We start from the raw sequence: 11551 nt of genomic DNA on the forward strand, positions 1-11551 counted from the left end.
CAGTACTTGTTTGGGTCAGTGGAAAGCCAAGCAAAGCGAGTTTATGAATTTTCAGAATTTTTTGTCAGTCAGTGAAAGCTTTTTTGAAAGAGTCAACCCACGATACCAACATTGCTTTTGGCATGTGTTCAAAAGCTACATGATTTTTCACCCGTTTTTTTGTTGACAGATTGGTGGCATAGGTGGTATGTTTTATTTTTAGCCCAAGCTTGGTGGCACAACTTCCTGTGAGGACCCTCGACACGGAATGCTTGGCTTGGGTGAGTTCTTTGTAAGCAAACATACAGTTTACATACGCTTTGTATTGGTAATACTGGTAATATTATTGGGTGGCTGGAACAGATTATCTGCATTTACATTATTTCATATGGGAAAATTTGTTTCACAACACAAATTTTCACCTTAAGAACTCGCCTCCAGAACAAATTATCCAGTGTACATTAAACTACTGATCAGTAATAGTTTCATTAACAATAACTTTTTTTAGAGGTAAGAGACACAATATTTAACAGTCCTAGCTTCAGAATGATCACTTGCTGCTGCTAAATACTGTTTTGACTTACAGATAAAATAATGTGATTTAGTGTTCACTTATGGCCCTCAAATGTTCAGTAACCCTGAACATTACTGTAGATGAATAAAATGAACATTAAAGTGATGTATATTGCCATATATTATCAGTAGTAAACTTTTGCTCACATATTAGCAGTGAGTTTCCTACTTGTCCCTCTCATCAGTGAACTCTAAACTGACATAAAAACAAATATTACTCAGAATGATCAAAGGTACTGTGTGGCTTCTCTGTCCATAAACTCATGTTCTAAATCTCTGTCCACTCATGTTTTCCCAGAGGGCAAAGAGCAATTCTTTCCTACACTGTATAAATACATCAGGTAGGGGAATATGAACACAGAAATAAAAGAGCAATTCACACAAGCTGCAGGGTTTTTTTTATTACGCAAAGCAAATGAGTGGCTATGTTGGAGATCTCAGTCCTAACCAGGCTGTGGCTCTTGAACAGGTAAGTATGGTACATGTAATCCACCTTACACTACAATATTGCACCTAAATCTATATGCATTTAAAACAGTTGAAATTGCTAGAAAATTTGTTGTCATTTTGTCTAGTTGCATGAGAGAATTGAGGATGTATATGTCCAGCTGCCCAATCAAAGTGACCATTATCTGCTTCGCTGGCTCCGAGGTAATTGGCAAATGATTCACGGTTGATGTTTTTCCCATATCATTTAGCCATTAAAAAACACACACAGGTATTTGGCATTTTAAAAATAAAACTTTTGGAACTATATCACAAATATTACAAATATTTAAATAAAACAAAGTGTTTTAAATAATTACAAATGTACTCTGTAAGCAATATCAAGGCATAAAACATTTGCATTTAATTATATATAAAACTATATATACAGGCCTTGCACAGAAAGTTATATCTACAGAATTCATTATCTCACATGCTGAACATAAGAATATTCCTAAAGCAATGTTTGATAATTCATTGATATTTTGATATTTTCTAATTTTGAATAAATGAGCATAATGGTTGGCTCGGCTAACATATATTAAATAAGACAGATTTTCCTTTTATGTGCTTGATGCTGGAAATTTGCTTTTGGCATGCAACAAATCATATATTTCATAAGTGCAATCATAAACATTAAAAAAATAGCAGTTCAAATCAATACCAAGTCAGCTCAAGTGTAACAAATGAAAATATTCAAGATTACAAATGTAAGGCAGAAAACTCAGTCCACTGATGCAAAAATAGTCAATTAACTTTTTATTCAAAGTTTTATTCAAAGAATATTTTCTAGGGTATGTGTCAGCGTTATATCATTTTTGTGTGGCTTCTTCAGATCATTTTACATCTGCCCAGTTAAAAGTTTGTTCATGTTTGTCCTAATGACTTGCAATTTTAGCATATGTACCACAAGAGAAGTTCAAGGTGAAATTCCTGTTGCATCTGTGGTAAATATTTGTAGTTCCCTTCACCTGGATTTTTATCATCTGCAAAAATATTTGCTTGTTCCTTTAAAACCATTTTAATGATTGAGATGTATCCTTTTTACTATAAACAACTTACAACAATCATGTATTTGCAAATTTAAATATTTCAATTGCAAAAGTCGTAGGCACCTTAAGTTCTGACACTGTTGATTGGTAAATGTTGGTTTTCCAATTGGTACATTGTTGGTTTATGCTCTATTTTTGTTATTCCATTGAATAATATTTCTTGCACTTGTTACAATGGTATTTATTTCTTAAATATTTAAAACAGTCCACCTGGCACCAACAGTCATGTTAGAAAGCTTCTGAGTTCATATTCTGAGATATAATGTGAACAGTTAACTGAAGCATTTGATATGTATCTGCAGGATTTCAGGCATTGTCGCATTAAATTCTGTTTTTGTTTTTTTGTAGCCAGAAACTTCAACATCCTGAAGGCTGAAGCAATGCTTAGAAAGGTGATTCTTATTATTCCTTATTAATCAAATCTATTTTGATACAAGTCTTGGTGACCAAACACATTTCTCTTTTAAGTTAAAACATTTTGCAGCTATGACACAATTACATAAGTAAGGAATTAAACATACCAGGACAAACAATTATGAGAAAATAATCTGTGGTGCACAGTGCAAAGTGGAGTATACAGAACAACATGCCCTACTTTTTTCAATTTTTAGTTACTTTTAGTGTTGTGGAAGTTTTCTGCATATTTAATAACACAAGAAATTTAGCTTTCACCAAAGTGCAAAGTCCACCATTCTTAAGATTTTCCCAGGGTTAGATTACTTTAAATAAATGTGTATTCAGTCATGAGCATTAATATAAATTTCTGACTTCTGAGCCTTTTCCTACAAATCAACCTACAAATCTTTAAACAACCTGTAAGCAAGCAAGTTCATCAATGTGATTGATTTCCAGCATTTGGAATTTCGCAAGCGTTTGAAAGTAGATTCAATCCTAGAAGACTGGAAGCCACCAGAGGTAAAATTCACAAGAGACAACATAGTTTATTAGTAATACTTTTGCCTTATAGTGTGAATTTTTACTTTTATATATTATGTGGGATGATGTGTTCAGGTAATTGAGAACTATGTCTCTGGTGGAATGTGTGGTTATGATCGAGAGGGAAGTCCAGTCTGGTATGACATTATTGGTCCCCTTGATCCAAAAGGCCTCCTCATGTCTGCCTCTAAGCAAGACTACATCAAGACCAAAATTAGAGACTGTGAGCTTCTACGGAGAGAGTGTTTAAGGCAGTCTGAGAAGGTAGAGACAAACACACACACACACACACACACACACACATATATATATATATATATATATATATATATATATATATATATATATATATATATATATATATATGTGATATGGGACATATATATATATATATATATATATATATATATATATATATATATATATATATATATATATTGTTAAACATTGCCATTTATTTGGGAAACATGACTTATAATGCAAAAGATGTTTTTCTTATTTAAGGATAGTGGTTGCATGAAGTCATTAATTATCACATAGTTGTTTGACCTAATGATAACTGAAATCACCCAAACAACAATGTTTGGCCACATTATAAACACAGAAGTACTTGTGTGGAGGTGGGATCGGCTCTGAGCCCCTTCCTGTTTGCTATGGTGATGGACCAGTTGTCAGAGAAGGTCAGTCAGGAGTCTCCTTGGACAATGATGTTTGCAGATGGCATTGTGATCTGTAGTGAGAGCAGGGAGCAGGTGGAGGAAAACCTGGAGAGGTGCAGATTTGCGCTGGAGAGAAGAGGAATGAAAGTCATTCGTAGTAAGACTGAGTACATGTGTGTGAATGAAAGGGAGGGAAGTGGAACAGCAAGATTACAGGGTGAAGAGGTGAAGAAGGTACAGGAGTTTAAGTATTTGGGCTCAACAGTCCAGAGTGATGGAGAGTGTGGGAAAGAGGTAAAGAAGCGAGTGCAGGCAGGTTGGAATGGGTGGAGAAAGGTGTCAGGAGTTCTGTGTGATAGAAAAATATCTGTGAGAATCAAGGGGAAGGTGTACAAGACAGTGGTGAGACCGGCCATGCTGTATGGTTTAGAGACAGTGTCACTGAGGAAGAGACAGGAGTCAGTGCTAGAGGTAGCAGAGCTGAAGATGTTGAGGTTCCCTTTGGGAGTGACAAGGTTGGACAGGATTAGGAACGAGTACATCAGAGGGACAGCTCATTTTGGACATTTGGGGGACAAAGTTAGAGAGGCCAGATCAAGATGGTGGACAAGTTCAGAGAGGGAGAATGAGTATATTGGTAGGAGAATGTTGGACATGGAGCTGCCAGGCAGGAGGCAAAGTGGAAGGCCAAAGAGGAGGTATATGGATGTAATAAATGATATATGAAGCTAGTGTCTGCAAGTGTTGAGGATGCAGAAGATAGAGATAGGTGGAGAGAGACGATTCGCTGTGGCGACCCCTAAAGGGAAAAGCTGATAGAAGAAGAAGAAGACCCAAACAACAATGTTTGGCCACATTATAAACACACAGGTACTTGAATACAAATGACCTGCATGGTCGAGTTGCCAGGAGAAAGCCGTTATTGCACCCATGCCACAAAATACCCGCTTTCAGTACGCGAGACAGCACCTAGACAATCCTCACAGCTTCTGGAGCAGAGTCATTTGGAGTAATGGGACCAAAATTTTGCTTTATAGTCACAACCATAAACGCTTTGTTTAGAGAGGAGTCAACAAGGCCTACAGTGAAAAGAACACCATCCCCACTGTAAAGCATGGTGGTGGATCTCTTATGTTTTGGGGCTGTGTGAGCTCCAGTGGCACAGGGAAGTTAATCAAAATTGATGGTAAGATGAATGCAGCATGTTAGAAAATACTGGCAGACAATTTGCATTCTACAGCACGAAATCTGCACATGAGACACTCTTGGATGTTCCAAAATAACAATGATCAAAAGCACAAGGCCAAGTTGACCTTCCAATGGCTACAGCAGAAAAGGTGAAGGTTCTGGAGTGGTCATCACAGTCTCCTGACCTCAATATCACTGAGCCACTTTGGGGAGATCTCATGCAGTTTGTGCATGATAACCAAAAGGTTTACAGGAACTGGAGGCATTTTGCCACAAATGGGCAACTATACCACCTGAGAGAATTAAGGACCTCCTGCACAATTATTACAAAAGAGCGCATGCCATCATTGATGCTAAAGGGGATAATACATGATATTAAGAATTAAAGGTATGCAAACTTTTGATCAGGGATTATTTCCTCATTTTCTTTATTGTCATGTTTTGTCTTATATATGAACTTGAGTCCTATAAGAAAATAAAATATTTTTGTTTTGGCTTCTCACTGATGTTTTTTTTAAAAGATGGTACACATCTTCCAAATTCTCCCAAGGTATGCAAACGTTTGAGCACAACAGTATATACACCGATCAGCCATACATTCTGAGCAGTGACAGGTGAAGTGAATAACAAAGATTATCTCCTCTTCATGGCACCTGTTAGTGGGTGGGATATATTATACAGCAAGTGAACATTTTGTCCTCAAAGTTGATGTGTTAGAAGCACGATAAATGGGCAAGCGTAAGGATTTGAGCGAGTTTGACAAGGGCCAAATTGTGATGGCTAAATGACTGGGTCAGAGCATCTCCAAAACTGCAGCTCTTGTGGGGTGTTCCCAGTCTGCAGTGGTCAGTATTTATCTAAAGTGGTCCGAGGAAGGGTGGCCAAGGGTCTTTGATGGACGTGGGGAGCAAACAGAAGGCTGGCCCGTGTGATCCGATCCAACAGACCACCTACTGTTGCTCAGATTGCTGAAGTTAACGCTGGTTCTGAAAGGTGAGAGAAAGGTGTCCGAATACACAGTGCATTGCAGTTTGTTGCGTATGGGGCTGCATAGCTGCATATGCAGGGTGCCCATGCATATATATATATATGTATGTATGTATATATATATATATATATATATATGAGAGAGAGAGCAAACATATACATATACAGTATATATGAGTATACATATTGTATGTTAAAACTGTGAGATTTTTTTTTTTTTTATCAGCTTGGGAAACCAGTGGAGTCCATCACTCTTATCTACGATTGTGAAGATCTTGGCCTTAAACATATCTGGAAGCCTGCAGTTGAAGCCTATGGAGAAGTAAGGCACGACATACATAGTGTACATAATTGATAATATTTGTATTTTATATTATATTTATTTACATGTGTGCAGATTTTGACCATGTTTGAGGAAAACTATCCTGAGGGTCTTAAGAGGGTTCTTCTTATTAAAGGTAGTTAATAAGATATGATCTTCCTGAATGAGATGAGTGAGTGATTATGTATTAAGCTATTTTATTTTATTTTATTTTATTTTATTTTATTTTATTTTATTTTATTTTATTTTATTTTATGTTGGGTCATGATCTAATTATATAACAAGAACCACTGTATGTAACCTGTTAAAACTTTGTTTCTTTTTTCTTGCAGCTCCTAAAATCTTTCCTATTGCCTACAACTTGATCAAGCCATTCCTGTGTGAAGAGACTCGGAGAAAGATTATCATAATTGGCTGTAGGTCTGCTGCATTTGATATTCTCATTTTTAGAATGCAAAAGAAAACTGATGCAATCTCTATTACATAAAGATAAGCATAAAGTCAATTTTAAAAGGTTTTATTTAAATAAATGTACAAAAATGTATTTTATTCTCCTGCAGCCAACTGGAAAGAAGTACTGCAGAAATATGTAGCACCAGATCAACTGCCCGTCATCTATGGAGGCACAATGACGGATCCAAATGGAAACCCTTACTGTAAAACTATGGTGAGTATATCTACAGAAATGTGTTTACTGTAAATGGAATAGGAAAAGAAATGCCCAGTCTCAGAGTTTGCAGTTTAAAATTTTATGTGTTCAGGTAGGATGACATTAAATGTCTTATGGCAAAAACAAGACAAGTAAGTTTGGTTTGACTAACATACGATACATAATATGAAGATGTTGTCATTGCCTTTAGTAGTTTATTATGATTATCTATATTGCTACAGTCTAACATTACCTTATAACTATTTCAGATGTCCCTATCACAGTACATGCAATTATCCATACCTAGTTCAAAAATAGTAACGCATTACAGGTATTAATACTTAAGCTTTTTTATTGTCTGTTATTATGTTAATGGAAAGAACAGCAAATATTCTAAGTAAAAATAAGGGCAAAATATATTTCTGTAAACAATTATTTTTCAAAAAAAAAAAAAATTCTAGAAATTTCTGTTACCAAACACAAAATCTTTTATATGGGTCCACTAGGATCACCTCACCCCCACCTCACCCCACTTGCTCTCAGGTGTTAATATGTATCAAGTGTGTATCAGTGTGTGTATGACGATTTTCTGCATATCACCCAGTGTTCTTGGATTTCTGACAAATTTTTGAATGTATTCTGTCTCTTAGTGGCAAATTGTTGTGTAGCCTGTTTATTTAATAAAGAAAGTTGCAATAGAATTGTCTTGTCATGCATTGCCTTGAAAAAGTAAACAAAAAAGCAGTTTCCTTAAGAATAAAAATTTAAGAAGATTTGGAAAACTTGCAATGCATATACTATGTAGAGTAGTTTGGGGCTGTTTTTTTTCTGTTGTTGCTTATTCCAGCCCCAGTACATAAAACTCAACACAATCTACTTAGTTGCATTTTTCTTCCAGATTAAGTATGGTGGTGTAGTGCCAAAGTCTTACTACATAAAAGATTCTGTTGATGTACAGTATGAAAAGTGCATCACCATCAGCCGTGGTTCTGACCACCATCTGGAGTGTGAAGTCCTTGTCCCTAACTGCTTATTAAGGTGAGTAATTATTTAAATCTGTCTTCCTTGTCTTTTGAAGAATTTCTTTGGTTCAAAAATTATTTATTCATCCATTTATGCTAATTATAGATGGCAGTTTGCTAGTGATGGTAGTGATATTGGTTTTGGTATCTACATGAAGACCAAAACAGGGGTGAAACAGAAAATCACAGAAATGCAGGAGGTGTTGCCAACTACGCGTTATAATGCACACCTAGTGCCCGAGGATGGATCCTACACGTGTGAAGAACCAGGCATCTGTAAGTACAAACTTGTGTTAAATCAGTAATGATGTCCCAAACAAAGCAAAACCAATGTCCTAAGATTTATAGTCGTACCTTTTGAATGTGTACTTGACTTTTAATTAGTCTGAGGCAGCAGTACCTCAAGTGGTTAAGGCTATGGGTTGTTTATCAGAGTTCAAGACCCAGCACTGCAAAGCTGCCACTGTTGGGACCCTGGGCAAGGTCCAGAAACCCTCCCAGAGGCGTTGTATGGTGGCTGACCCTGCACTCTGACACCAAACTTCCAAAGTTGAGATATGCAAAGAAAACATTTTACTGTGTGGCTTCTTCTTCTTCTACTTCTTTTTCTGCTTCTTCTTCTTCTCCTTCATACCACAGCACTGTTACATTTTTAAGTCTAGTTGGTCAGAAGGTGATGATTTACTTTCTAAAACAGCAGCTCTTATAATAGGGATGGCAGTAGTTCTAAAAAATCATAGGTTACTATTGGGGTGCTTGTTCTAATTTGTTATCATTTTAATACTAAGAGCTATTTCACAGGGACTTGTGAGACAACATGCTTCACAATATCTAAGGGTAGTATTATATTTTTAAAAAAAGTAGCCATTCAACCTGGGTTAGTCTCACCTGGGTGAGCTTCAGGTGTCAGTTCCACAGGAATGTCTTCATTACAGAGCACTGCATTTTCTAGTTTCTCTGTAACATGTTTTTTTGCTTTTTGTGTTACTAACTTCTAGAAATAGTAAAAAGAGAAGCTGATGAGAGAATCTGTAGAGTTTGATAGAATATAATTGATAGGAGGAACTTTCCTGGATGTTCTACAACATTAAATGTAACCATAAACCTTTAAACATGAGGTGACATTTAACAATAAAGTTATAAGTATTAGCAGGTTGCTGTGATACAAAAGGAATAAAATAAGTCTGACCACATCGCACCACCTTATAATTGATTATTATCTCCTCATTATTTTCATTCCTTACCTAAAACATATGTAGGAAGACACAACTCAAATATGTGAAAGAAATTAGAGTTTATATTATACTATTTTATTCCTCATAATGACATGTTTTATGACCTTTGGAATATATTATTTGTAGAGCTATCCGTGAACAGTGTAATTTTGCATCTCTCTACAGATGTGCTACGATTTGATAACACTTACAGCATTCTTCAGTCAAAGAAGATAAGTTTCACAGTGGATGTTGTTCTACCTGAAATGCACACTCAGAACTTGGAGGAACAGCCATGACTTGAGAGTACTTCATGTAGCTAGTATGAGACAAGGTCAATGTCTAGTAATTATATCATGTTAGAGATACATTTGAAGTTCAATCGTCACATTTGTACAATACAATGAATGCCAGTGGGAGACAATGTTTTTTTCAGTGTGAGGTTTCAGATCCACTGTCACCGTCACCAGGATAATATGTTTACTGAAGATAAACAAATCAATATACTGGACATATACACAGACACATACACCTTGGGCTGTATTCAGAGCTGGCAATAAAATCCTATAATTTAGTTAATTTACTATAAATTAGTTAATTAATAGGCAATAGGCAATTAAAATGCCAGATTTGTGTATTCAGTGTTGGCCTCAAATTGCATTCAATGTTTTGAGTGTATTTACAGCTCCAAACATGACTTTTAGCCTGACATCAAACCATCAGACTTTGGTGCTTGACTTGTTCAAATGCTCCTTGTTTGTTCAAGCTAAAACTCACATTTAAGTGACACATGCACTCCTGCCAGTGTGTGTAATTCTCATATAGCGTATTAAAACCTCAACTACCTCTGTTTAACTGAACTCTGAATATGACCCATATGTGTCTATACACCAACACACAATTCATACATACAGTTGATTTTTTTGTTTGTTTTTGATGTAAAAAAGAAAAGAAAAGAAAGAAATCATGATAAATCATGTCAGATCTTTTCCAACCTTTAATGTGCCAATCATCATATTTCAAGTAAAACAAAGAGAAACATTTTCACATTTTATGGGCTAAAAAAGAAACTGATTAAAATAAAATACTGGTTAAAATAAACCACAGTTTATGTGTAATACAGTTATATTGGACTAAGGGTCTATCAACATGACAGATTTGGATTTGCCAATTTTATTCCACTTAGATCTATCAAATTGTGGAGGGAAACACCTGTGCACAGCCCTCTTCAAGTCATTCAAGGCAGGTTTTATGCCAAAACACATTGGTATTTAGAGCTATCCATGATTCCCTATCTTGACAAGAGCCCCAGTCCCAGCTAAAGAAAAACTTTCTTGGTATGCTTTTTTTTTGTGATACGAAGCCTTGTTTTTGCATCAAACCTATATTTTAGTATTATGGCCCAAACGTTCTTCTTTGGTCTAATAAAAAAACATCTTACCACATTTTTGGGGTGATTTGGGTGATTTTGTCCCTAAAATGTTTACATTTGTTTTCACTTTAGATTGAAAAAGATCTGACATAATTAATCTTTGCTTCATATGTTTTGTTTTTTTTGTTTTGTTGCCATTTGAAATCTGCAAGTGTGTAGACAAGAGTGTGTAGGCTTTTTATGTCCACAGCACAGAGTACACTGCCTACACACAAGTTACAGTTAATACTTTGTTTTGGATTATTACTAAGTCATTATCAGTATTGAAAGAAAGACAAGTTTATATTTGTTTTTTAATTATGACTTTATTGGTGTAAGGACATTTGGGGTATACATCACATGTTTTAACCAAAATAACTGTAGATATTCTGGGGGAAATTTGTTATTGATTAAATGATAGTTGATGATGATAGTTCTATCATTATGAGTTGGATAATAATGCTTAAAATGCTTAACTTGCATTTCTTCACATTTCTTTTCGTATAAAATTATTATTATTATTATTATTATTATTATTATTATTATTATTATTATTATTATTATTATTATATCACAAAATAAATGCTTTATTTTGGTGATAATTATTCTTGAATATTGCTCGGAGTTTGGAGAGTATCTTGTAGTTTGTAATTTTGTGCTAATTTGTATTAAAATGTTTAACTTGATTAATTCAGCAGTTTAACATTGTCTTTTTTTAAACCTAAAGGTACTGTACCTCTATCACTGTAATCTATCATAGTATCAGGGTCAGGTGTAAAATAACTAGTCATGTGTGAGCCAACCTGATCTTTGTGTGGAATATAGTTTATAAAAAAATGTGGAATATAATTATATTATTAAAGTGACATAGTAACATGCCCTGCTTTCTAATATCATTGCCATAATAATCATAAGAATATGGCTATATTATTTCATATTAGCAGTTTATAAAAGGGTAAAGCATACAGGTGATACAGCACGTATTCTTAGCAATTATATACCAGTACTGTTGAATACTCTATTCTGAAACAGCATATCATTTGCTGCAGCTGATCATTGCATATTAGTGGAGA

General features: G+C 35.1%; 1 protein-coding gene across 5 annotated transcripts; it reads left to right on the forward strand.

Moving 5' to 3' along the window:
* The first annotated feature begins 863 nt into the window (after positions 1 to 863).
* On the forward strand, positions 864 to 11168 carry sec14l7 (SEC14-like lipid binding 7). Of its 5 annotated transcripts, none has more exons than XR_009206855.1 (13): positions 864 to 1021; positions 1128 to 1203; positions 2439 to 2482; positions 2943 to 3005; positions 3102 to 3290; positions 6087 to 6182; positions 6258 to 6318; positions 6515 to 6598; positions 6743 to 6849; positions 7730 to 7869; positions 7960 to 8129; positions 8287 to 8402; positions 9254 to 11168. XR_009206855.1 is itself a non-coding variant. In XM_058411568.1 (13 exons), the coding sequence occupies exons 4-13, from the start codon at positions 2471 to 2473 to the stop codon at positions 9364 to 9366; spliced, it is 1035 nt and encodes a 344-aa protein (XP_058267551.1). In that variant the 5' UTR covers positions 968 to 1021; positions 1128 to 1203; positions 1937 to 1985; positions 2439 to 2470; the 3' UTR covers positions 9367 to 11168. The 5 variants fall into 5 exon arrangements, 4 of the variants coding, with proteins under 4 accessions (XP_058267549.1, XP_058267547.1, XP_058267551.1 ...); XM_058411568.1 differs by lacking the exon at positions 8287 to 8402 and adding an exon at positions 1937 to 1985 and having other exon boundaries at positions 968 to 1021; XM_058411566.1 differs by lacking the exon at positions 9254 to 11168 and having other exon boundaries at positions 8287 to 9247.
* The last annotated feature ends 383 nt before the right edge of the window (positions 11169 to 11551 follow it).

This window comes from Hemibagrus wyckioides, linkage group LG16 (genome assembly GCF_019097595.1).
Source record: "Hemibagrus wyckioides isolate EC202008001 linkage group LG16, SWU_Hwy_1.0, whole genome shotgun sequence".
Lineage (NCBI taxonomy): Eukaryota > Metazoa > Chordata > Actinopteri > Siluriformes > Bagridae > Hemibagrus > Hemibagrus wyckioides.

Coding starts and splice junctions, on each gene's coding strand:
- sec14l7 (XM_058411564.1), top strand. CDS start 968: ATGAGTGGCTATGTTGGAGATCTCAGTCCTAACCAGGCTGTGGCTCTT. Junction 6,183..6,257: donor CAGTTGAAGCCTATGGAGAA/GTAAGGCACGAC, acceptor ACATGTGTGCAG/ATTTTGACCATGTTTGAGGA. Junction 6,599..6,742: donor AAAGATTATCATAATTGGCT/GTAGGTCTGCTG, acceptor ATTCTCCTGCAG/CCAACTGGAAAGAAGTACTG.